Genomic DNA, 26,161 nt, shown 5'->3' with positions numbered 1-26,161 from the left:
TGCTTTGTGTTGTCTGAGATGGTGGCACTTGGAAAGCTGCATGTAACCATTTTGTTTATGTTTATGTTAGATATGGTGCCGTCTCCAAGCAGAAGCATCATTCTCACTTGGCTTCGGTTTAGAACCAAGTCGATTTTCAGGTGTCTTGGAAAAGACACGGTATCATTTAGCTTCAGGCCATGCGTAACAGTTTTTTCACCCTTTGATCAGGAGGTAAATGATAACGCCTTACCACTAGATTCCAGTGGTAGTCCCTTTTCACTTTCCAGGGAAAATAAATCTTTGCTTTTTGCGCACACATTTCTTGTTGATATACCCAACAGCTTTCACAGGGAGCTATTGTTTGAGGTACTCCTTCAGTAATAATAATGTTGTTGCTGACTTGTCAGATGGATTGTAAAACGCATAAAAATTGAAAATAAAAAGGATAAAAATGATTCAGCGCATCTTGGTTCACTTAAAAGTAAAGGAATAAACTTAAATTCAAGACTTGTAGAATTATTTAAAAGCGAATAAAGCAGCAAGTGAGAGCAAACAGTTACATGGCTGCACTCCTGGGAAGAAATACATTAAATGCAAGTATATAGAGCTGTAGAGAAAATACCCCCTATATTAGTATGTTTGTACATGATACTTACAATAAGCAAATTAATATGCCTGTTAAAAATATATATTTTAATCATGTTAGGAAAAAAAAACTCCACTGATTTTAGATATTTCATCTTGCTTCGAGTTCAACTTTTAGATTTCAATCATTTTTATAAAGAACATAAAGTATATATTTTTTTATTACTATAAATACAGCATATGTAAAATATGAACTGCTTAGATAAAACTAAATAATAAATAATATAATCAATTGTTTTTTTGTTTTTTTTAAAGAGCTAAAATGGCATACTCGATAAAATAAGTATTCAGTGCGGTATATTAGTGTAACATTGAAAAAAAACTATGAAGCCACTCAATGATAAAGTATAAAATTTGTATTTATGGAGGTCAATTTGTGACATAATACCCAATTCATGTAACTGAATTTTTAGTGTATTTAATTTTGGAAACTGAAATATTTTGTATCAAATTATGCTGACAATTTCATTGAAAATAAATTATTTGTAAAATAATTCAGTGTAAAAAAAAATCAGTGTATACAAATTCAGTGAATACAAATGTTGTGTATAAAAAACTCAAGTGTAAAAAAATCAGTGTATAAAAATTCAGTGTAAAAAAAATCAATGTATAAATATTTAGTGTAAAAAAAATTCAGTGTTGAAAAATTTGCAAAACCGCATAAAAAAAGGCAGTTAACTGGGCTACCTTGGCATAATACAAAATAATTAACATTTCAATGTGACCCGCTGGATATTTTCAAACTATAGAAATGATTTCAATGGTTAGAATCTGCACTTTTGAGTGACATACAAAGCTCTGGGAACAAACAGAGTGGGCCAGAGTGGACGGGGCTTGTTTACAGAGCAAAAAAGCCATAGCGAGTGTCGGACTGAGGCAGAATTCTACAGCAAAGTTCTGCAGAACAGTGACATTATATCGAATATGTGGATGTTTTTTACCCTTTGCGTTTATGTTTCACCGTGTTTATTGCATCTTAGTTGTTCTTGCTCGATTATAAAATATGTCGATCAAGGAGGTGGTCTGCAGGAGCACAACGCACATTCTCAATATCCAGTGTTTTATTGTTTATTGTTAATATTGTAAATCCCACATTCTATATTTTTACGTACATTCTGACTGTAATATAATTCGGAAAAATTTCCAAAGTTAATTACGTTTTTGAAATGGTCTTTTTCGTTTTTTTGCAGAAAAAGACACTCGAATGTACATGAACATACAGAATGTGGGATTTAAAATATTAACTATGAACAATAAAACACTAAATATTTAAAATATATGAACGTTGCTCCTCCACTGCAGACCACCTCTTTGATCAACATATTTTATAATCAAGCAAGAGCAACAAAAATGCAACAAACACTGCAAAAAATAAAAGCAAACAGATAAATACAGCCACTTATTTGATAAATCACTGTTACTATGGTTACCGTAGTGTGTTGTTCATCTATGAATGATTAAAATTTGTCTTGTGAAAAACGAGCTTACGCTCAAACATTTATTTCTCCCTCTATGAATGCATCCAACCATCTATAAATATATATATATATATATATATATATATATATATATATATATATATATATATATATATATATATATATATATATATATATATATATATATATATATATATATACACTACCGTTCAAAAGTGTGGGGTCACATTGAAATGTCCTTATTTTTCAAAGAAGATAACTTTAAACTAGTCTTAACTTTAAAGAAATACACTTTATACATTGCTAATGTGGTAAATGACTATTCTAGCTGCAAATGTCTGGTTTTTGGTGCAATATCTACATAGGTGTATAGAGGCCCATTTCCAACAACTATCACTCCAGTGTTCTAATGGTACAATGTGTTTGCTCATTGGCTCAGAAGGCTAATTGATGATTAGAAAACCCTTGTGCAATCATGTTCACACATCTGAAAACAGTTTAGCTCGTTACAGAAGCTACAAAACTGACCTTCCTTTGAGCAGATTGAGTTTCTGGAGCATCACATCTGTGGGGTCAATTAAACGCTCAAAATGGCCAGAAAAAGAGAACTTTCATCTGAAACTTGACAGTCTATTCTTGTTCTTAGAAATGAAGGCTATTCCACAAAATTGTTTGGGTGACCCCAAACTTTTGAACGGTAGTATATATATATATATATATATATATATATATATATATATATATATATATATATATATATATATATATATATATATATACATACATACATACATACATACATACATACATACATACATACATACATATATATATATATATATATATATATATATATATATATATATATATATATATATATATATATATATATATATATATATATATATATATATATATATATATATATATATACCATGTCTTCCTCATTAAATTTACCTGGACATCATTATCCAGCAGCAACTACTGGTCACAGTGTGTATCACAGCCAGTTTAGCTGCAAATCATGACAAGTAGAAACCTGTATGTCACTCATAAAGTGCAGATTTTAACTATTGGAATAATTTCTATATCCAGCGGCCCGCATTTAAATGTAAATGATGTTGTAATATTCCCAAGGTAGCCCAGTTACCTGCCTTTTTTATGCTGTTTTGCAAGATCTGTGTCACGTGACTTCAAAGTTGACACCTCATTGGCTGGTTCTGAGACAGGATTAATTGATTTGGTCTTAATTTATCGGAAGTGAGTCTTGCTTTTTGATGCAGCAAATTTTTCGACGCTGAATTTTTTTACACTACATTTTTTACAAGGGATTTTTATACATTGGATTTTTATGCAGTGAATTGTTTTTACACTGAATATTTATACGCTAAATAGTTATAGATAGATTTCTTTACACTGAATTTTAAAGCACGGAATTTGTATACACTGAAATTGTCAGCATAATTTGATGTAAAAAAATGTGATTCACAAAATTCACATGCAAAAAATTCAGTAACAAAACTTCAGTGTCGAAAGAATCTATCGTAATAAAGACACAAATGAACCTCAATATAATTTGCATCTACTGTATATGCCAAATAATCTGAATTCTGAATATATTTCATCCATCCATTGATTTTCAAAATAATCTTACTCATCTCACCATATGAAATGTAACTTACTTCACAGAGTATTATTTATTTTATATTTTTTTGTATTATGTTTACTTATGGAGTATTTTGTGAATAAATTGAGAACAGGAGGTGAACATAAGTTTTAGCAATTTATGTAAAAGAAAAGGGGTAGGATTAAATAAGCTCTGCTTCTTCCTACTCCTTTTCGAACATGTTGAAAAGAGAAACTGGAAATTGTGATGTATCATGTTGTATGCTTGCATGTTCGAAATAAAAATAAACTCAAACTCAAACTCAAATATAAATAAAACCAATATTTTCATTAGATCACAGGCCTAAGGAAAATATACCTTACCTGTATTTTCCATTGTTTTATATTTCATTTTAAGTCAACTCTGTGATTTTTTTTTTTTCAAACAAGAATTTATTTAATACCATTGTACCATGTTTCAGTAATCATAGTTAGGGATAATGAGAAAAATATAACTTAATGTTAAAAAAAACTACCTTTGCAGCAGTAGCTGTGTGACTTTCATGCTCACTATAAGACCTCATTACCACTTCCTGTTGTAATGGAGTAATGAAAAACAACCTTTTAGTATCTGCAGTTTCCATGGTGAATAATTGTATCAGGGCCTCATTCGATCATGACTTTTTATTCAGAATGAACATACTCTGAATTGATTGGACTAACTCAGATCAGCTGTTCTGCAACCGGAAACTGAGTTTCCAATCTTGGGGTAAGACAACTCAGAGTTCAGGGTTAGGCTCAAAGTTTATTGAACGTTCTTCCCGGAAAGGACCACAGATGATCAAATGTCCAAACGAACATTCAATTGCAAATGTTTAGCTTTGTCATAAAAGTTCTGAAAATTCAATTAAAGCGCGTCACAAAGAAAAACGTCCCTGGACAAAATGGTAATCCTGACATTTAAGATGGAATAACAGATTGGAATTTGGAATCCTCCATGAATGTGATTATCTTTCCACATCTGTGAGCAATAAAGCGAGATGAGCTGCAACACTGAGCTATTTCAGTGCACATGCACACACACGCACGCATCCAGGCAGCTATTCTGCCATGCTGACGTTTCCATTTGGCAATTATCTCATGTGATACCGTTTGCTTTGCAGTTGTAGTAGTGAGAACTGTGCAGTCTAACAACTCTGCTTTTTTTTGTGTGTGTCCCTATTGGAAACTAACTGGGGTGTAGGCACTCTGACCCAGAATAAGATTAGCTGAATTCCATCTTTAAATATTTGGTCAAGATCAAAACAGATTGAAGTGACTTTGATTTATAATAGCAATAATTCTTCCTTTGCTCTCATACGCACTCACATGCTGTACATATCGGATCACAAAAGCCTCAGTCATGGCACATTGAGCGACTATGATCTCTTTGTCTAACCTTTCTATTTTCATCCAAAGTTGTGCCCTGTTGAAACAACTTGTGGTGCGAGTGGTTTCGGGAGGGGGGGGGGAAGAGAGGCACACTCGGATAGAACTGGCGGCGAGGCAAGGGAGAACTGGCAGCTGTGTGGCACCAACCCGACGTCTCTCTGATCCAGTCCAGACTGTTTGCAACGTCACAGTGTGGCGTCCTGCCCTTCTTCTCTAAAATACACAACCACAATCCCAAATAGTTTTAAATGGAGCTCTGCGGGGCGCACTTATTTTGGCCCGATTGTAGCTATGTGACTTTTACTGTAAGAACCTAGGAATGGAGCAATCCGAGCTTTGGCCTGGAGAGCTGAGCTTTGCCAGACCTCTTCAACCTGACAGCTAATGGAGTCACTTCTCTGAACAAAAGGTGCCCAGATCAATAGTAAGCGTGTTTTTACGCCGTTGCCTTGGTTCTGGCTAGTGACACTTTACCGTGCACAATGTCGCCCTGATTTGATGTGGCAACATAAGCAGTCAGTAAGAAGACTCATGTGGGCCTAAGAATGTACCCTACCATTATATGGCCAGTTTAAACAAAGTTTCTGCGGAGGTTTTGTTTCACAGATGGTAAACTGTGATGTAAATGTGTCGCATCAATATGTGCGGTTGTTGCCCTAATACTATGTTCCACTGCTTGAACAAAAGTCAAACAATATTTATGAATCTTAACAAGCTGTGGTCAGCAGAGGGACACAGCCTTACAATTACCAGCTGTATGGTTTTAAGAAAACCCAACTTGTCACGTAATCATACTTAAAAACGCTGTAGGAATTTTAATGTAGACGAATTGGGTATAAGTGACCAGAGCTTTTTTTGTGTGGAGGTTGCATGTTCTAACCCAGCCTGAGTGTTCTGGCTTCCTACCAGTCAATACAGTCTATTTAGGTGTGAAAGTTGCCACCGACATGGTTTTTAACATTATAACACCCTGTTACCCTGAACAGATCAAGCTGCATAGCTGGTGGTTTGACGGAGAGAAAAATACCTTTGAAATGTTACTGGATTCGGAGAACAGGATATTAAATAAAGGTTGGGTTGTCTGTTCCATGTTCAGAGGTTCCAAGTTAAAATATCTGATAAGCACCTTCTATGAATGTGTTCATGCTCTTGTGGTGACGTTTAATTATGTGTACAATACGCAAATAACCTTTTACCCCATCACCAGAGCCTGCAAAAGAAAGTATTGTTCTCTACTGAGCGGGTATACAGTAAAAATATTTTCAGAGCCGAACACATTTTTACTCAATTGGAAAACAAAAGTGGGGAACAGGTTAGGGAAGGTGGCTCCTACCTGTGCACCTGTGGGTGTCAGGTATCCTCCACCATCAGCTCACTGTGCACCTGGATTTGTTTGTGCGACGTATTTCAAGAGGAGTCATGCTGGCTTGAAGTCTGTCTCACACTTCAAGGAGCCTCGCGAAAACACGTGCAGGTAGAGGTGGATTTCATACATTGTTGACAGAAGGTTGTAATGTGAGAGGGTAAGGCCTTCACCTTCATTTAACACTAACTTTATCCAAGGGGTCACTGAACATTTGATCAAGTGGTTGGTTAAGAAAGGTCGAGAATATAAACGATTTAACATCAGCGAGGCTTCTGTTTACACAAAGCTGATGGGTCACTCAAATGTAAATCACATTTAAATATCAACACGGCATTCAGAGATTATCACAACTATACTGAAATAAGAACTAGATGTGTAAACAGTGCAGCAACTATGACAAGGACCTTTCTTGACAAGTGTTGGCGACAGAAAAGTTTCTTTTTGCAGTTCGATGATAGTTTATATGATGCTCGAAAACTTTTTTTAATCAAATGGCTGTTAGCGATTTAATAACCAATGACCAGTTTGCCTATTTTTCTATTGATGAGAGAACACTTGTTAGTCAGAAAATTGTATTTGATTGTGAGTACCGTAATTTCTGGTCTACAAGCAATTACTATTTTCCCCAGACTTTGAATCCTCCGCTTCATACAAGGCCTAATTTGGCATTGGCATGGATTTTTCCGGGTTCACGAACAGCCAAATCAGCCTCATCACATCTACCCAATTAAATTGCAGAAGGGTTCTCAAGTGAAATTGTTTACAATGAATCAATCGCCACTGTGCACTCACCCTCATCTTGGAGAAGACGCGAGCAAAAGCTCACAATCCGCCGAAAGCGATCAACCCAGCCATCAAAAAAGGAAATGGCCGTCACACAGAACGTAAATCCACCACCACCACCAATGGGCTATGAACGTCCCCACCGCCGGGCGCAGAAGAAAAAGGCACAAGCCCAGAAGCAACCAGCTTCCAGACTAAAGTCTGGATGAAGCAACCCTGAGTTGCCTCAAATTTTCAATGTGTACACCTGTGGCTTATAGACGTGTGCGCCCAATATATTTACAAAATAAAATGTGACCAAATAGGTGGGTGTGATTTGAAAACAGGTACGCTTTATAGCCAGGAAGAATAATTATGACTTGGCTGGATTTTTTCATTCCTTTTCCTTAATAAAATATTGCGTAATGAAATCGGTTCATTCTTTTTGAATAACCCTGTATTACAAGACAGTTCGAAATACTAGCAAACTGAAATACTGAAAAAAAGTGAAGTGAATTATATTTACATAGCGCTTTTCTCTAATGACTCAAAGCGCTTCACATAGTGAAACCCATTATCTAAGTTACATTTAAACCACTGTGAGCAGCACAGGGAGCAAGTGGGTAAAGTATCTTGCCCATAGACACAACGGCAGTGACCAGGATGGCGGAAATGGGGATTAAACCTAAAACCGTCAAGTTGCTGGCACAGCCGCTCTACCAACCGAGCCAAGAACTGAGCAATAGCTTTGTAATGGTAGAATTTTTAATACAGATTTTGTGTTGTATGTAAATATATTTTGCAAGTGTACCCAATGAGCATTTTGCACTTAACATTGAATGTCTACATCACTTAGTTGAAATATTGACACTTTCCTTGCCAACTTTGTCTGCAGCCCCACTCATGTAATCCCTTGTTTCTCATTACTTAATCTTCTCTTCTATTCTCATTTGGAGCTCCAGCAGCCTCTGACAAGGCCCAGTCACTTTCCACACAGAGCGCCCAATCCTGTTTCCCACATCGAAAATCGCCCTCTTCTGACAATATGATTTATGGTTCCATTTACTGACCTACTGTCAGTGAATTGAGTGCTGCATATAATTTAACCACAACCAAGAGGCACCCCATCTCTGGGTCTCCTTCACTGCACAGCTAAAACAGCTGTCATCTCATAGAGGTTGGACTGTCTGTCACTACATCTGGCTAAAGATGAGGAGACTAACAGAATGCAACCCGACTTAAGAACTTTGCAGAAGCTCCTCGGTCATGTAGACATGAGTGAAAGCTACACAGCGTACAAGAGCATAACAAATGAAGAACTTGCCAAGGATGATAGGAGTAAATACTTCTGGTTTTATGTATTTATTGAAAGAAAGTAGAGCGTTGAGCCAATTTGTAAAAAGTAATAAAATATTTGCTTTTACACATCAAGTTTAACAAACCTCAAATTGATGGAGGCAGCTTATAAATATACAAAGTTGGACTGGTGGAGAGTTGTCAACTGAGTGGTATTGAAAATGCGTCACCATTGCAGAATTGGAACATCCAGCATGTTTGATGTGTGTAACAGTAACACTGAACATGGGTGGATTTGACAAACAATAAGGTGCTTTTCCCTTTACATAAACCGTGAAGAGCCGCATGAGTGAGTGAGACGTTTTAAAAAGTGACTACACATAGGATAACCAACTAAGCAATGAGCCATGTTTTGCTGCTAAAATTGAGAATCTGGTTAAAGAAAATAAATACAGTTTACTGATTGGTTGAATAGACATACTATATACATAAAAACTGACTGTTTCACCAATATAATCAAAACATTGCCCATATATAATCAAACCAGGTTATGTATTGTAGAATATGGTAAATGAATATTCTGAATTAATATGGAAAACAGTGTTGGCTATAATATTGCTATATTAACTGATGCAATGCAATAAGAAACAGCTTAAGAGACAGACAGGTTAAGCCTCTATCAAAGTGCATAATGGTGAAGGGCTTCTTGCAGCACCTGTGGATCGGGAAGACTTCTGGGACAGTTTAATAAAATGGCTCAATCCCAAAACAACACTCTGACTGAACACATTTTTCCCCATGGAGTCATTCAAACCAACAAGATCCCTCAAGCTCCATGAGGTGAGAGGGGACAAGTCAGGATCGGGAGGGATGGGAAAGCCGGTTTGGAAAGGAGTCCATGAAAACACATGCATCCATACACTACAACACACAGGCATTCTGCTGTCATCACAGTCATACAACAAACCTGGATCTCGAAGCCAACTGAGCCTCAAGTGTCACACACTACTTTTTCTTAGAAAAGGAGAAGTGCAGTCCAATTTTTGCTATCAATAAGAGAAATCTGACAAAAGGAGCAACGTTTGGAGGACATTAAGAAAGTGAGGTCAGGTTGGGTTGGGAGAGTGTTTTCAGCCATTTTAGGCACTTGCAAGGGTTAAAAATCAGCTGGGCCAAAATAAAAACATATCAATCTCGAAATAAATATTTCACAATACTCTCAGTTTCTGAAGACATACGATTTTGGGGGGGAAAAAGTCAAGTCTTTTTACAATGGCATAATTGTTTAACTCTATAAATATAATTCATATAGTTTCTCTCTTCCATTCTGTCTTCGACTTCTCCGCTCACACTGGTGCACGGCCATCATCTTCAATATTTATTTAGTCTCACTTGCAGACAAATTGGTCTACGATTTTGGTGCAGCGCTTGCACTTGACATAGCAGCACCAGTGGAACTTGCAGTGGCAGCGCTCTACTAACTGGGCCTTGAACTGGTCATAACCACGACCACAGCACATCAGCTCGCAGCCGTCCATACCCTCCGACGTCTTGTTGCAGAGGCGCCCTACTGTGCCCAGGGAGCCGGTGCTTTGGTTCTGCAGGCAGTAGTCTGGACTGGACTCGATGTACACCAGGTCGTGGCTTGTAGGGGGGTTGAACTTGTTGTTCATCTGCACCAGCTTTCCGCGCGAGTTGAGCTTCATGGCTGCAGCGCTATCGTACTTCTCTTTGAGCGCATCACCCACCTTGCGAAAGTCAGCCAGCTGCAGCCAGCAGGTTTTGAGGCTGCATGAGCCTGACACCCCATGGCACTTGCAGGACACGTGGGCAAGGTCCGACACCGTCTGGGAGAAGTAGAAGCAGAACAAAAATGAAATAACTCTAAAAACACAGCAGAGAAGTGAAACCCAATCTAAATATTTGACAGTCGACACACATCTCTGCACAGTATATTGCTTATGATCTCGCAGTGCACCACTTCCACATCAAGCAACCGATGTTCTTGTGCATTTCTGCACTGCAAAGTGCATAAAACAATCCATGTGGTCGGTCTCTCCGAGAGAGAACCGTCTGGCAACAGATACTGGCTCCATGTTTGCTTTAAGGTGGTTTCAAGATGTTTGGAGTGGAAAAATTAAACCCCAGAACTGTCGAGTGATGCTATCTCCCTGTCACATCTAAAGCCCCACAGGATAGAGCAGACAGAGCTGCTGAATTCGATTGACCGGAGTTGTCTCACTTCCAGCCTGGGCTTTTTAAATCATGTAGAACGCTACAGCTTGTGGTTTTATAGCTCCTGACTTCTAAGGCTCCAAAAGAGCTTTGAATGTGTGTGTGCACTTACCCTTCTTCCAGCCTCGTTATTGTGAAGATTCATCATAAGTCGTGCACTGTCTTGCGAGCCTTTAGGATAGCTCTTCTCCCTCTCACGTGCATCCACAAACTCCTTTGAGAACCTGTAGCCGTAGTTGAGGTTGTCACCGCAGCCACCCCACAGCCAATCTCGTGGCAGGTCTTTGGGGCGAGCGGCGCGGCTGCAACCGCAGCTGGACAGCTCCCCCTCTCTGCAGGCACGGCTCACTGCGTTCACGACCCCTGCCGCACTTATGGCGTAGGTGAAAGCTGTCTCCCGACTGCCTGCGCACAATAAAAAAAAGGCAGATATCTTAGTTGCGAGCGACAACATTTAATTAAAAAAAAAAACCCCGAATGTTATAATACAGGTAAAATTATTCCACACTGAAAGTGAGCCATTAGCATGTTGAAGGAATTTGCTATTATTGGGCTATAGCCAAAGAATGGAGAGCGCCCTCCAGTGATAAATACTTCGCCTCACAGTTTTCCCAACTTGAAAGCCATGAGGTCTCTTTCACATTGTCCATCATGACTGACAGATCATGAGTTTATTGCCCATAGCCCCACCCAACCTCTTTATAGCCAACAGTGAAAATAGGCCAAAACAAAATTCACCTATGTAGTTTGGACCTCATTGTTATGAACAATGAACAAAGCCACTAAGAAAGATGAGGACAGAAGTGACAAAAGAAGAAACAGCTGTCAAAAATATGAGGCTGTGTGTTTAAAGATGTGTCTGATACAAAATGAAACTGTACATCTCACAAAGACTTGAGGCCAAACCTTTTGATGAGATCTGTAATGATTGTAACAGATGGACAGAAAGAAAGAAACAAGAGGGGGAAGAAAGAAATACGAAAAATATGTGTCAGGAAAAAGACATTAAAAAGAGCAAGAGGCACCCAGAGAAACACAAAAATGAAGCATCAAGAAAGACAAGGAGTGGTTTGGGATAAAGAAACCTGCAAGAAAGTTTGACTTATTTCCAGCTGGGATATCCTGGAAGGAGTTAGTCTAAGACAGGAGGAATTATTACTCAAAGTTTTTACCTTTTGTGTTTTTTATTCTTACACTACTGGCCTTATATCAGACTTGCAGACAGACAAAGTGCTTTCTCCTTAACTGTTTTCTCTCCCTTCACCCCCCCTGAAGCAACCCTGCAAGGCAGAGTGGCTGAAGCAGACCACTCGGGCGCTCAGCTTTAAATCAAATGCAGCATCCTCAGACAGCAGGCAGACAGTCAGAGACAGTCTTGTAGGCCAACAAGGAGAGCATAGCATGTATGTGTTTCCTCAAGAGGGCAAAAATGTTGGGGTGGACTCATCTGTGAGAAAGGAACGTGACGAATACAAGTACCATAATAGAGTGACATACACAAATCAATTAGTCAAACACTGACCTGATATGTGATATACTGATATGTATCTATGTAGATAGTCACATTCAAAGTAACAAGACGCATGGTATCACAATTCTATGGATGTAAACCAAACCCAGGACCTGGATCTTCGATAGACATCCATTGTTCAGCTTTCTCAGAAATTATTTTCTACCAAAGTGCCATGAACTGTGCATTTACCAGAGTAAAAGGAACATAATACGTCTAGATGGTGAGACTGTTGCAAAGTGCTTTAAAAATAAATTTTGGAGCCATAAGAAGCACAAAGTAAATTCCATTCAATAAAAAATGGGCGTCAGTAAAAATATCTGAGATAGACGTTTCAAACCACAGGCTTATAGTGCAAAACCTTTTCGGGAGGTCAAATAAACATAAATGAGAAAACATGGGGCCTTTATTTAAAACGATTGGGATGAAATTAATTCCTGAAGGCCATATTCAGTATGAAAAATAGACACTATGCCTTAACGTATCCAACAAGGTACAGTTAAAGCGTGTTACCAAGCTATGAGAGGTTACAATTACATTTGAGGGTGACATGCTGCAGTATCTTACCCATAAACATACAATAATGTACATTCCACTCCATGTCGACAAATCCCTGTCTGGATGGTATCAAAGGTACACAATACGATCAGACTTTACCACCATGCAGTGAAGCCCGTAGCAGCACCGTTGTCATACTCAGCAGATATTGTCTAGATTTATTACAATCCGTCTGGCAGATTATAATCAATGAATGCTTGACTTTTTTCCCTGGGGAGAAGGAATGCGTTCAAAGAAAACATTAAGGGGTTGAATCTAAGTGTAGATCGTGAAGTTCTGAAAGCTTAAATGTAAGATCAGAGCTTATGTGAAACCCACACAGCATTCATTCTTAAGATGGTCTTCATCCAATAGGTACATTTCTGCAAAGAGCTGCTCTGGCCAAGCAAGGGCATGTTACATTTCCACTCTAATAACTGTAACCAAAGCTATCATTGGCTCTGACATGTCTGTTGTGTCTGTTTAAAAACTGAAACGACTTGTATAGTGTTTGTATTCCTTACCTATTTGCATGACCCTTCCAAAAACAGAGGAGTTGTCTACTGTGCTGCAGTTCCAGCGCCGATGCCTGAACTGATACTGGCATTCTCTGATGCCCGTCTTGGCCCCTTCGCCAATGTACTGCATGTGGTCCTGGTAGAGCTGGCACAGCTTCTTCTGGCCCTGCGAGAGGCCCGCCAGCTGGCTGCACAGAGGCTGAGCCCCAATAATGTAGGCCTCCGGGATCAGAAGCGGGTTCATGGCTAAAGACCTGAGGGTGGAGACAGTGCAGGTGTTTTCAATCACCAGCCAAAGTCAGCGTTCAGGAAAAAATATATAAATTAAAAATGTATTAATTTTCAGTCTCTCAGACATGGAGCAACACATTGTACGGTATAACCTTCGAACAGCCCTAAATCTTGATGACATTACACTAAAACGTTATGTGCTCGCTAGGGCCAAACACACAAAAAGAGGTGCACGGTAGGAAAGGAGGATAAGAGGAGGAGTAATTAGAAGTCAAAAACTTATTTTTTTGTCCTATGACAGTTTAAAATAAATAAATACTCTTGACTCTTCGAATTAATGAGCTGGGAGAAGTTCAACTAAAGTGTCAATGTCCCATGACGGAGTGTTTCATTTTAACAGCTTTTGGGTGCCTCAAGAGGCGATATAGCTGATATTTTGGTACAAAATGGGTTAGAAAAAGTAAAACGTAACAATTAATTTAAAGAATATCTTTAATTTCCTACTACTAAAAGTCTGCAACATTGCATGCCAGCACACCATCATCTTCTTTTATGTTGGCTCAGGAGTTTTAATTTTTTTTTTTTTCCTGAATAGCTGATCACACCAGCTCCGGCCTTGAAGTTAAAACTGTACCCAATATGTCAGCCATTTTTCCACAGCACTAGAAATAATGATTCAAAGAGAGAGACTTATAGGAGATAGCAGCTCTGCGCCGAGCATCTGGTTCTAGGCCACAGGACAATTAGAGAAGCCCATCCGAGAGCCCCACGAGAGAGACAATTAGCCTCGAGTGAAACCTGATCGACTGGGGGAACTGCAATGGAACGCACACAGCAGGAAAATAATCTACATAGACACTATGCAGACACGCTGCCCCCCTAAATCATTTACACCTGTATGTTCTCTCAAAGCGGAAACTCAAAGACAGTTTTTGCGGCGTACTTAGCATGCAAGTGCCTGTGATCCAACTCCATTAAACTTTTAATCTAAATACGTATGCATCAACAAATTACATAAACTACTGTATTTTATGATCTTTACTCACAGTCACATTGTTTTTTTGTCAGTAAATTAAAGCAAATTGAAATGAAATCTTCGGTGTGAGCACAATTGAATCTAAAGTAGAGAATTATGTAAAAGTGGACATTTAGACACAAATCTGAAGAAGGATTCTATTGACAGTAGCAACAAATGTTTGCTTCTCTGAAAGCACATGTTGGTGGTTTCAAAAGCTAAAATACTGTATATGGCACATTTTTCTTTAATGGCAGCAGGAAGTGTGTGTCAAAAACACAGTATGGGAACATGCAGTAAACTCAGTTTTTTCATAATATTCTTTTTTTAAATTTATTTGGCAAAAAGTGAACAAAGAAACCAGGGGAGAAAACATTTATTCTTGAAAGGTTAACGTGCAGTCAGCACGTATGTTTCATGTGGTGTAACTGAAGCTATTAGGACTTAAAAAAAACACACAAAAATACAGTATTAAAAATAAAGCAGTGATGTTGACTCCCCAATGTGACATGTCAAATTACACAGAAAAACACACACATTAAAAAAGTAAAACATGATAAATACATACCACCATGAGTTGGCCTCCACCACCACCTGCATTATGAGTGTGAGGAGTGTGAGCGCAAAGACGCAGTGTCTGGAGTCCAGTACGCTGCCTACGGGCCAGCGGACCGGCCGATACACACAGCCCAATCCCAGTTTCATTGTGATGCCAAACTGGGGGGATAACAAAGAAGCATATCACAATGTTTTGTTTTAATATACACGCTTAGTTGGGCATGCTGAAGAAAATAGAAAATATTTTCAGCTGACTGCACGCACACACTGATCTGTGTAAATGGGTGGGTGTGCGTGTGTGTGTGTGTGTGTGTGTGTGCTGGCTTTTCACAGCCTGTGAGAGTGTGAATCACACACGATGGACGTGCAGCCGGCTCAGGAAAATGACCATGAAACCTCAGCTGGAGCAATCCTGACAATTTACTTTACTCAAAAAAAGACTTGAGAGACTTTTATGTGATTGCACATGCATCATAGAAAACATTTGAACACATGTTTTCAGGGGGAAAGAGCTGTTTTTTTTTTTTTTAAATTTGTAAAATAAATATATTTAGAATGTGCTTTTAGATTTTATTTTCATAATGTAGTTATTTAACTTAACAAGTCAGAATTTTTTTTCTCTCTTAATTTCTAGGAAAATAGTAATGCACAGTCCAAACAAACACAATTATTTATCACACTAATTAAAGTGAGGACAACAAGTATTAAATAACACTAATTGAATCAAATTTTCATATACAGTTTGCATGTCGAAAAAGGAGCAAGAGTAGTTTATTACGAAGCGAACTTTCCACGGTTGCCAGATTGACGTGCAAGTCCACCATACAGGCCGCACTATTGTTAACTTGAATCTTAAATTTACATTCAAATTTACACCTAATTAACATTTAAATGCATATTAAAGCAGGCGCAACTCACAAGGAAGATTCCCCATAGCGCAAAGCCACAGGTGCATGCAATTATATTTTCATCCAATCCAAATACTTCTTTTCGCAGACTGTTTAAATTAGAATTAATTATTCACACAATTATTTATTCTTTTACGTGACACTTGGTTAATTGCGTGGCAGAGTGCAGAATGCGGAGTGGGGGCCCCGTTAAGGCTCCTTCTCCCGATGACCCCTAGAAAGTGCTGATGGCTGATATTATAAAACATAACAAGCTCGTTTGTGCTGATAAAAGTGGTGCTGGATGCAACACATTTTAGACGAAATGTAAGTTAAATACATTTATGATCATTCATTTCATTTTGGTGCCACGACGTGGAGTTTTTCCCCCTCATACAGTTATTTATTTACTCATCTAGGTCCAACACAATCATTCCAAATGACTTGTTATGCAGACAATATATTATATTAAATCAAAACTGTTTTGTTTGTAATTTAAATGGCGTTAAGTGCGTATTTTTCTTTATTTTATTCTGTCTTCCTTATGGTCAAACCAGGAGAGGGAGCCATCACTATGAGTTGATGGGGAGAACTAAATGCCTTTACGTGCATAATAAATGAAACCCCTAAATATACCAGGAGCGCCTAATTTTTAGTCAATCGTTTTGATTAAAGATAGCACACTTCCTACATTTTTTCCATTTTTAAATAAAACCTTCAGCAATTTGGAGATACTCACCAAATAACTGGAAGATGTAATCCACTTTCTGCAGAAGATGTCCAAGCAATAATTCCAGTGCTCACTATTTATATCCCAATATGATGGACACTTAGGCTTATGTTGTCAGTTTTTTCAGGTTTGGCGTCTTGGTGGGAAAAAAAAATAATAATAATAATAATACAAAATAAATAGAAGTGGATGCGCTGATCCGTGCGTCAAACCACTTGAATAAAAAGGAGCGTTTTGCGTGACTTCGCAAGCTGCCAGTGCGTGGAATGTAGAAATGTCATCAAGTGTCACTTTGAACTCAGCCGTTTGTGTTTGAAGTGCATCCAAAAGAAGCAAGTAATCCCAGCCGCGCGCACGCTCAGGTCATTGTACCGGCAAAAAGATCCACACGTCGATCCGCTCCAAGGTCGATAACTGAACTCCCATTCTGCTGTGGAGGCGCGATGACGAGCCCGAAGTCACCCGCCTTTCATGAGACCGAGGCTCGGCTCCGACACGACTCCTCCGGAACACAAACAAAAAGGTCCAAACGGCGCGACTTTACACGTGGGGCAGAAAAAATAAAAATAAAAGTGAATATATTCTGCTGAGGCTCCCGAGTGTGTGTCGTCCTCCCACGCTGCGTGTGCGTGCGGGGCTTGCACTTCCCTCTCTTCCATTGACGCCCTCTCTCACCTGCTGCCCGGCCTCCTCCCACAATGCACTGGGGATGAGCAAGCTGTCGCATTGCGCATGCGCGCTCTCGCCAGCATTAAGGCCCTAAGACGCAAGGGTGGAACAGTCTGTAACAAAACAAGCGTCTCTATTACCTAAAATAAACTTTTTTTTAAAAACACCCCGAGCTATTGCTTTATCCATATACCAAGGCAGAACGAGGATGTTTTCCCCTCAGCAGATCGAGTTACGTTCCGCTAAAATGCTACATTGTGCTTTTATAAGCAGCTTTCATCACCTATGGGGCCTTTCGCCAGCCTCTACTGTAATTACTGCATCGACCCCAATACAAAACGACTCTTAATATAAGACAGTGCTTCATTTTTGAGACATGTTTTTTAAACAGATTGAAAAAAATACTAATTTTGAAATTGTGTTTTCAGTCATATTTTATTGATCATATTTCTAAAATGACAGTAGGGGCAGTGGTGTGCCGTCAGGGCCAGCAAGGCCTTCTCTGCTGGCCTAACATAACCAGAAATCATGATCATAATGAAAGATAAAAGTCATTTTTAATTTACTTCCCCTAAATATCTAAACATATTCATATTCTCTTCATGTCATATTATGCTCCTTCCAGTGCTGTTGTTTTTAGGTTATAGAGTTTTTATCCAATCAGAATTCAGCGAGCTTATGTTGCCATGCTGAACCAAATCTGCCCAGAGACTTCAGAATCAAAATTGCAGGCCAGGGGCGTCACTAGCTTTTAAGGACAGGGGGGGCTTAGCCCCCAGGAGATGCACAGGATGCGAGCGAACGTAGCGCACGAGCACAAAACTTCACAAACGGCTAACAAAGACTTAGAAATTATTCAGTGTTATTATTATTATTTTAAAAAATGCACGGGAAGAAATTAAATGCTCCCGGGACGATGGCTTTTAACCATTTTTTTCTTTTTCTTTTCATGTATTTATTAATTTTACATTTTATATTAAAGGTCTTGGTTTTTCCTCCCTCTGAAAATCCTATAAAAATTTTAACAAGCCATCCTATAATAATACAACAGCTATTAATGTAGCAATACAATAAAACAAACATATTTAATGATGTTTTGTTCATTATTTTAACAATAGGCTAATGTACATTACTTTATATAGATTCTACAAGAAACACAAAACTTAAAAACTAAATTATTTACAATTGCAGACACAAGGTTTTGTGCAGCTTCACTCATTGTAAAGGAAGACGGAAGTCCACGCAGGAGAAAAATTACTACAAAGACGGTGTCTGGGTATATATATATATATATATATAAAATAAAACAAATGGCTTATGGATAAGCCATTTTTTATTTATTAAAACACCAAAATAGGCCTAATTAGGTTGTAATTCTATAGCACTTTGCGATTTGGAATCAAGTGTAAAGTAGATTACAAATACAATCTATTACATAAATAAATTATATATATATATATATATATATATATATATATATATATATATATATATATATATATATATATATATATATACAGTATTTATATATATCAGTGGCGTGCAGTCACTAGAGGCAGGGGAGGCCCTCACCTGCCATCATGGAAAGAAAAAAAAAAGTAAAAAGAAAAAAAAAATAATTAAATTGTTATATGTATCCAGTGATTATACTAAAGTTATTTTCCATTTAACTTCACCAGTTTTAGATTATTTTTATTAGGTAACATAAGAACTCCATTACCCAGCATGCCACAGTAGTGAAGCGCATGCACAGTTGCCCCGTTTAGGTTGTTGAATGTAGACATGCAGCGGGATGTTTTTGATGAGCACGCTGTGGAGTAAACTTTAAGAACTCAGCCAACACGCCTCATCTGCATCTTTTATCATTAGACAAGACAACACATATATTTGCAAGGCCATTTTCAAGAACACCACACAAGAGAAACTACATCTTCTGAAACGATGTTGGCCAACCCCGGAAGCTAGCTCAGCTGTCCCAGCGATGAAATGTGAGTTCAGATATTTCATTTTTCTTTATTTTTTCATGTTTAATATGTTTTTTGCAGTTTACATTTTGACAGTACCACATAAAATATGTTTTAATAACTGATGCGGGTGTATTGATTTTCAAATGCGCCAGAAAATAACCCGTTATGTACACTGTTGGTGGTGATTCAATGCCCAGTAGTGTGTGAATGTGTTTCTGTATAGTATTTCTCCAGCAATGGTCATGTGGTGACATCAATTATGGTATTTTGAGATGTAATTATTGAAGTCGGACATCACTAAAGGCCTAGGTGAGAAACGCATGGCCCGCCACTGAGTGGGAGTGTATAGATTTAGGGTATTATTGTTGATACTCCCGACTAATTTATATTAAAATGATTGTAAACACTTTGATAAACTCACAAATATGACTGACTAAAAAAAAAACGCACCTCTTTTTTAAGACAGCTTTGATAAAAAAAATTTCGGACAAAATCAAAACAAAATATTTCTTCTTTTTTTTTTTTGTTCTGTCCAGCTACTCAGACAAATCATATTGTTGATGTAGATGCTGTAGAAATTTACTTTACACAAGAGAAGTGTGGGATACTACTCTTGTTGCCTTATTTGTATTTGACTTTATCAAATGGATTTATATTATTATTTGGTGCAGCCGGGCCGTAGCAGGAGGGGATAGAAAGAGAGAAAAAAGGAAGACAGAGGGGGACATTGTGTGCACAAGAGGGGGATAAGACAGAGAAACAAAAACAACAACAGCAAACACAACAATAACAACAACAACAACAGAACAACATCAGCAAATAGGATATGTTACAAATATGATGGTAAAAGTGATAGCAAAGAAGCAGTTATTGAAATTAATATTAATAATACAGAAATTACATTATACATTATTATACTACAAATGGAGCAATACAAATACCAGTAGAAATAGCACAATTGATAATGAATATTAAAAATAATTACCTATATTATCAACAATACAATTGTTTCAAATGCAACAATACATATATGTAATGATAACTTGAAATACAAAAGAAAGCAGATAAAGGGAGGGGAAGAAAGAGAAGCCAACCATATTAACCTTGTAGATTGTTATAGTAACAATAGGTTAAGCTTTGTCAGTGTGCCATGTGTTACCCAGTTTCCTGTAGGGCAACAACGTTAATATATGTTTGATGAAACGTGATCATATGCATGAGTCCACATGTATGTATGTATATGTACTTGTATATGTACAGTATGTGTATATGTATGTTTCTCCAGTGAATGTATATGTACAGTATGCGTATATGTATGTTTGTACAGTAAATGTGCGTGTGGATGTATGAACTTTGAGTGTGTAGGTATGTACTGTATTAGTGTATGTATGTGGGAGCGTAGGTACCTACAGTATGTGTGCGTGTATGTATGTACATATGTATGAAAAAAACAAATATTTCTATTGATAATCATGTTTTCTATAACAGTTCAATCATTTTCCATAAATCATATTTAATTTATGACATTTCCAAGATGCTTATTGGCTGACACTAGTGATGTAACAACTTCTGATGGTTAGTATTACCGTTTAAAAATAAAAACCTCGTAAGACTTTGAGTATTAAACGCACTTCAATAAACTCGCAGACAGGTGATACAAATTTACTGGAGAAGCAAGCAAGCGCGCTAATGGCTGGCTAGCTAGCTTAAATGCTAACAGAATACAAGCCACATTAACGTCTTTCCCCATTGAGAAACAACATATACATCTGAACTTGTATAAACACTTTGTTGTCAGAGCAATTAAACTGTCTGGGCTACACTACAATGTATTTGCCACTTGCTAAGATTTTGTAAATGTTTTCCTAGAAACGTCCCTAGCTTTAAGAGGCATTTGCCTTTTTTGATTAATCCTACTTTTAGCATGAATAATTATATACTTTGTATTCTAGTTTAAAAATGTTAAAATTGAAACAATAACTATTCAAATAAAATATTTTGGTTTCCCCCCACATAGAAATCGGATTTAAAGATTCTGCAACATCACAAAGATGCTTTATTTAGGAATAACACGTTTAATAATGCTTGTTTTCAGAATGAAATACTTATTTCTGTCTTAAAAGTCCTGCTAATTTCTAGGTATACAAAATCTTTTTAAGTAAAGTTATCTGTCCGTGCAGCTCGTTAATTTCACCAGTTTTCAGTATTTTTTTCCTCAAATCTAGTCTTTATCTTATATCTGGACAGCTCTTTCTTGCAGTGTGCAGAGGATCCGTCCGTACTCAGAGTAAGACACTGACGAGGTGTCTACAACAGGAACTGACGTCTCCAACAGGAAGTGACGTCACACAGATACACTGGAAGCGCACAACACTCGTTTTATCTTTTATCACTTAAAAAACACTCTAAGACCTTTGCAAATTGAAACAGAAGACAATAAACATATTTAAACATTTGAAAAAAATGTGGATTTAAACAAGCCAGAACTACATTTACCGTATTTTTCGGATTATAAATCACAGATGTTTTCATAGTTTGGCCGGGGGTGCGACTTATACTCTGGAACAGGGGTCACCAACGCGGTGCCCGCGGGCACCAGGTCGCCCGTAAGGACCAGATGAGTCGCCCGCGGGCCTGTTCTAAAAAAAAAAAAAAAAAAAAAAATTATTATTATTATTATTTTATTTTATTTTTTTTAAATTAAATCTACATAGAAAAAACACAAGATGCACTTTCAATCAGTGCATCAACCCAAACAACCTCCCCCATGCACACTCATCCACACCCACTCACACAAAAGGGGTTATTTCTTTCTGCTACCAATATTCTGGTTCCCACAACATAGACAACACATCTGCAAGGGACACAGTCCCTGAAGCACACATGATTGTATAGGCTGCTGGTCCACTAACATTTTCATTAATTACTATTTTTTATGTAATTATTTTTATATTGTTTTACTTTCTTTTTTATCCAAGAAAATGTTTTTTATTTATTTATCTTATTTTATTTTATTTTTAAAAAAAGGGCCTTATCTTCAACAGACCAGGTTGTCAATGAAATTAGATTTGTTTAAAGGGTTTTTTAAACCAGGCCCAGTCCAGATAATGTCCAAGTCGGACTCAGCAACACACACCTTCATTCATGTACACAGAAAAAAATTAGGGAACACAACAGATTGCATATAATTTATAAACAAAATTACATTTTCAAAATAAGCATTTATGTACAGTACAGATTATGTCCAGGTCACTCAAATTAGGGAACACAACAACAGATATCATATAATCTATAAACATAATTATACTTTCAAAATAAGCCTTTGAGGACTTCTCATCTTTTTTTAAATGTTTTTTGGCATCATTATCGTTTTCAACCATGTAACTTTCTAAAATTAGAAAATACTGAATAAATGTTTTAAAGAAAGTAATACTAAGTGAATATCTGTTTTTGGCCTTAAAAATAAACATTTTACAGAGTACTATAATTAAATTGACTAAATCATGATTGTCAATGAACTCTCCTAAAATAACAGAAACCACATTAAGCTTCATAAACAAACCAATCCTTAAACACATTTTTTCAACTTCCACCCAAAACAAAGACACAATATGACAATACCAAAACAAATGCAGGGTGGATTCAGGCTCCTGACAACAAAATCAGCAATCATCTGACTCTGTCATATTCCATAATTTTAACATTTTCCCTGTGGGTAAAAAGTTATAAATAATTTTAATTTGAAAATAACGATTTTGCACATCGATAGTGGTTTTATAGATTAGTTTGAATATGGCATCCCATGGCAACGGGCAGTCAAAAAAGTCCTCCCATTTTCCATTTGTGTTGTATGAGGCAGCCTTCAAATATTTCTTCATTAAATAAAAATTATATATTTTTCTATTTATTTTAGTTCCTTTTTGCCAACTCGAATTTCTTATTAGAGGTTTACAAACTAATAATTTAGTAGTTCCATAATTAATTATTTGTTTCCATCTTTTCCCAATTACTCCAGTTAGTTGATAAAATGAAAAGCTTGAGCAAGCATCACCATACATAGCTCTAAATTAATCATACTTCATAATTTTACCATTCTCATTGATAATATCATTGACAAAAATGATTCCTCTTTCAAACATATTTTTCCAAAATAAAGGCTTTCCATCTTTTACAATATTAGAGTTCATCCATATTAACTGCTGCAAAATATCGTCTCTTTTTTCTGGAACATAAAATTGAAAACACCACTATGAGTGGATTGTTTCCTTTATGAACCCCGCCATGTTTCCCAGCAGACTCTCTGGGAGGGGATCACTTGTAAAAAAGGATACAATTTCTTTTGATACAGTACATGTTTTTTGTCCAACAGGACATTTGTGTACCACTCAATGTTTAAATACATCTTTGGAACAATTGATGCTTTTAAAGACAGACACATAGCTTCAAGGTTGAGAAGTTTCAGGCCCCCATATTCATACGCTTTGTACAAAACCTTTCTTTTAATCTTTTCTGGTTTGCCGTTCCAGACAAAATCGAAGACCCTCCGCTCATAAATCTTAAAAAAGTTTTGTGATGGAGCTGGTAATGACAAAAACAAATAAATAAATTGAGGAATAATTAACGAGTTGGCAATAGACATTTTACCATACAAGGTTAGGGATTTCCCTTTCCATAATTGCATAATTTTGTCCAGCTTTCTTAGTCGATTATCATAATTTACTGAGCCTAGATCTTCCAGATTTTCTGGGACAACAACACCAAGTATGTTAACTGGTCCATCTGTCCACAAAACAGGCACTTTGCATTCCATTCGAAAGGACGTTCCCTTTAGATTTCCGATCCTTAACATTTTACATTTATCATAATTAAGCTTAAGGCCAGATTGCTGTGAAAATATGTCCAAAAGATTAAGAAGGTTCCGCAAACAATGAGGAAAAATCTTATCTTTGTGAATCAGCCTTTTCTGACATGAACTTCATCAAGAACAAACACAGAACACACCTCACTGATGCACATCTGCAAGACTCACTCAGAGTTGCAGTGTCAAGTTACACACCAGAGTACAACACACTAGTTAACAGCATGCAATGCCAGGCTTCCCACTAACTGACAAAGAAACAGATAACAGATTTGGTGTCCAGTTCAAAGTGTGACATGATTTAAAAATTTGAGGGTTTACTTTTGTATTTTACATGAGTTATTATTTGTACAAACATGGTGCAAAGTAATTCATGATTTGTTAAAAAATGTTAGTGGCTAGCTAGTTAAAATGGGATATTGTGATTTCACAAGACTGTCTTAGAAGTGATCATTTGAAAATGTTCAATTTGAAAAATGTGCACTTAGAGAAAATATAAAAATAAAGTGTTGCATATTGATATTTATCTGTTTCTATATATATTTATTGTGAGAAATCATTAAGATGATCAGTGTTTCCACAAAGATAAATATCATTAATTATTAATAATAACAGAGTTAAAGGTAAATTGAGCAAATTGGCTACTTCTGGCAATTTATTTAAGTGTGTATCTAACTGGTAGCCCTTCGCATTAATCAGTACCCAAGAAGTAGCCCTTGGTTTCAAAAAGGTTGGTGACCCCTGCTCTGGAACGACTTATGTGTGAAATTATTAACACATTACCGTAAAATATCAAATAATATTATTTATTTAATTCATGTAAGAGACTAGACATATATCAGCAATCGTCACACACACACGTCAACCTATAAAAATTTGGCGGGGGCGGGTCATGGCAGAAGTGCATTGTGAAAAAAAAAGATGCTACCTGCTACTACTTCCGTACCTATGAAAATTGATCAATTCAACATTGGCGGTAACTTATAAAAACTGAGAAGGGCTGAACAAAAATGGCACCGAAAAGGAAATCATATATACTGCAGGTTACAAGCTGGAAGTAGTGAAATAAGCAGCAGAAAACGGCAATCGTCATATAACGTACACTTATTCAGCCTGTTGTTCACTATTCTTTATTTATTTTAAATTGCCTTTCAAATGTCTATTCTTGGTGTTGGATTTTATCAAATAAATTTCCCCAAAAAGTGCGACTTATATGTTTTTTTTCCTTCTTTATTATGCATTTTCGGCCGGTGCGACTTACTCCGGAGCGACTTATAGTCCGAAAAATACGGTTATGTTTTTTTGGCCCAAAAATGTATATTGTGTGTCTATTTGTTGTATTTTACTGTTTTTAAATAAAGCTGGGCTAAACCGGTTCAGTGTTTGTAAACTTACTTTTAGAGCACATTTAACAATACCACAGTAATAATAATGTGATCATTTTGGTCACAATAATTGCGTGAATGCCCAAGCTATATTTTCACCTCTTCCTAAAAAAGTTTTCACAGGCCACAATTTTCACCAGTTTTTGTCCATTCCACCTTAATTGGGGCAACAAAAGGTTGTATTTTTTTTTTTGTAAACATTTCCAGTTTTACTGAAATTCCGAAATATCAATTAACATTCAAACTGTTATTACGTCAACATGTTTCAAGCGTTTCGAAAAATTCCAACACCAACCCATTCTAGGAACATTTTTGTATTAACTATATTTCAAAAAATTCCCCGTTTTTCCCAAAATTCCCAAATTTCACGGGCAATTCCCATTCAAATAAATGGAAGTATTCATGGTTTTACAATGCCCAAAATTCTCAACATCTTCTCAATTTTTTATCAGGTTCCGACATTTCAACCATCAACCCACACTGCTCTTCACATAAATCGAACGCAAAACATGTTTCCCCTATACCAAAATTCTCG

The 26,161-nt window shown here is 36.9% G+C and overlaps 1 protein-coding gene and 1 long non-coding RNA gene across 3 annotated transcripts in view; one reads left to right on the top strand and one right to left on the bottom strand.

Annotated features, from left to right (window-relative positions):
- Positions 1-26,161, top strand: part of LOC133653945 (uncharacterized) — an 82,371-nt gene that overhangs the window by 46,780 nt on the left and 9,430 nt on the right. The window lies entirely within an intron of this gene.
- On the bottom strand, positions 8,146-17,431 carry wnt5a (wingless-type MMTV integration site family, member 5a). Of its 2 annotated transcripts, none has more exons than XM_062053791.1 (5): positions 16,049-16,107; positions 15,141-15,289; positions 13,333-13,580; positions 10,874-11,166; positions 8,146-10,373 (listed from the first exon to the last, which is right to left on the bottom strand). In XM_062053791.1, the coding sequence occupies exons 2-5, from the start codon at positions 15,275-15,277 to the stop codon at positions 9,915-9,917; spliced, it is 1,137 nt and encodes a 378-aa protein (XP_061909775.1). In that variant the 5' UTR covers positions 15,278-15,289; positions 16,049-16,107; the 3' UTR covers positions 8,146-9,914. The 2 variants fall into 2 exon arrangements, with proteins under 2 accessions (XP_061909775.1, XP_061909774.1); XM_062053790.1 differs by lacking the exon at positions 16,049-16,107 and adding an exon at positions 16,757-17,431 and having other exon boundaries at positions 8,147-10,373.

Source organism: Entelurus aequoreus, linkage group LG07 (genome assembly GCF_033978785.1).
Source record: "Entelurus aequoreus isolate RoL-2023_Sb linkage group LG07, RoL_Eaeq_v1.1, whole genome shotgun sequence".
Taxonomy (NCBI): domain Eukaryota; kingdom Metazoa; phylum Chordata; class Actinopteri; order Syngnathiformes; family Syngnathidae; genus Entelurus; species Entelurus aequoreus.
Note: the sequence above shows the minus strand (reverse complement) of the source record. Positions and strands in the feature narration are given on the sequence as shown.

Bases quoted from the DNA above. Each gene is read 5' to 3' on its own strand.
- wnt5a (XM_062053790.1), bottom strand. From the start codon at position 15,277: ATGAAACTGGGATTGGGCTGTGTGTATCGGCCGGTCCGCTGGCCCGTA. The intron at 13,581-15,140 runs GTATGTATTTAT...CTCCACCCTCAG, and splicing joins GTGGAGGCCAACTCATGGTG to GTCTTTAGCCATGAACCCGC. The intron at 11,167-13,332 runs GTAAGGAATACA...TATTGTGCGCAG, and splicing joins TGGAAGGGTCATGCAAATAG to GCAGTCGGGAGACAGCTTTC.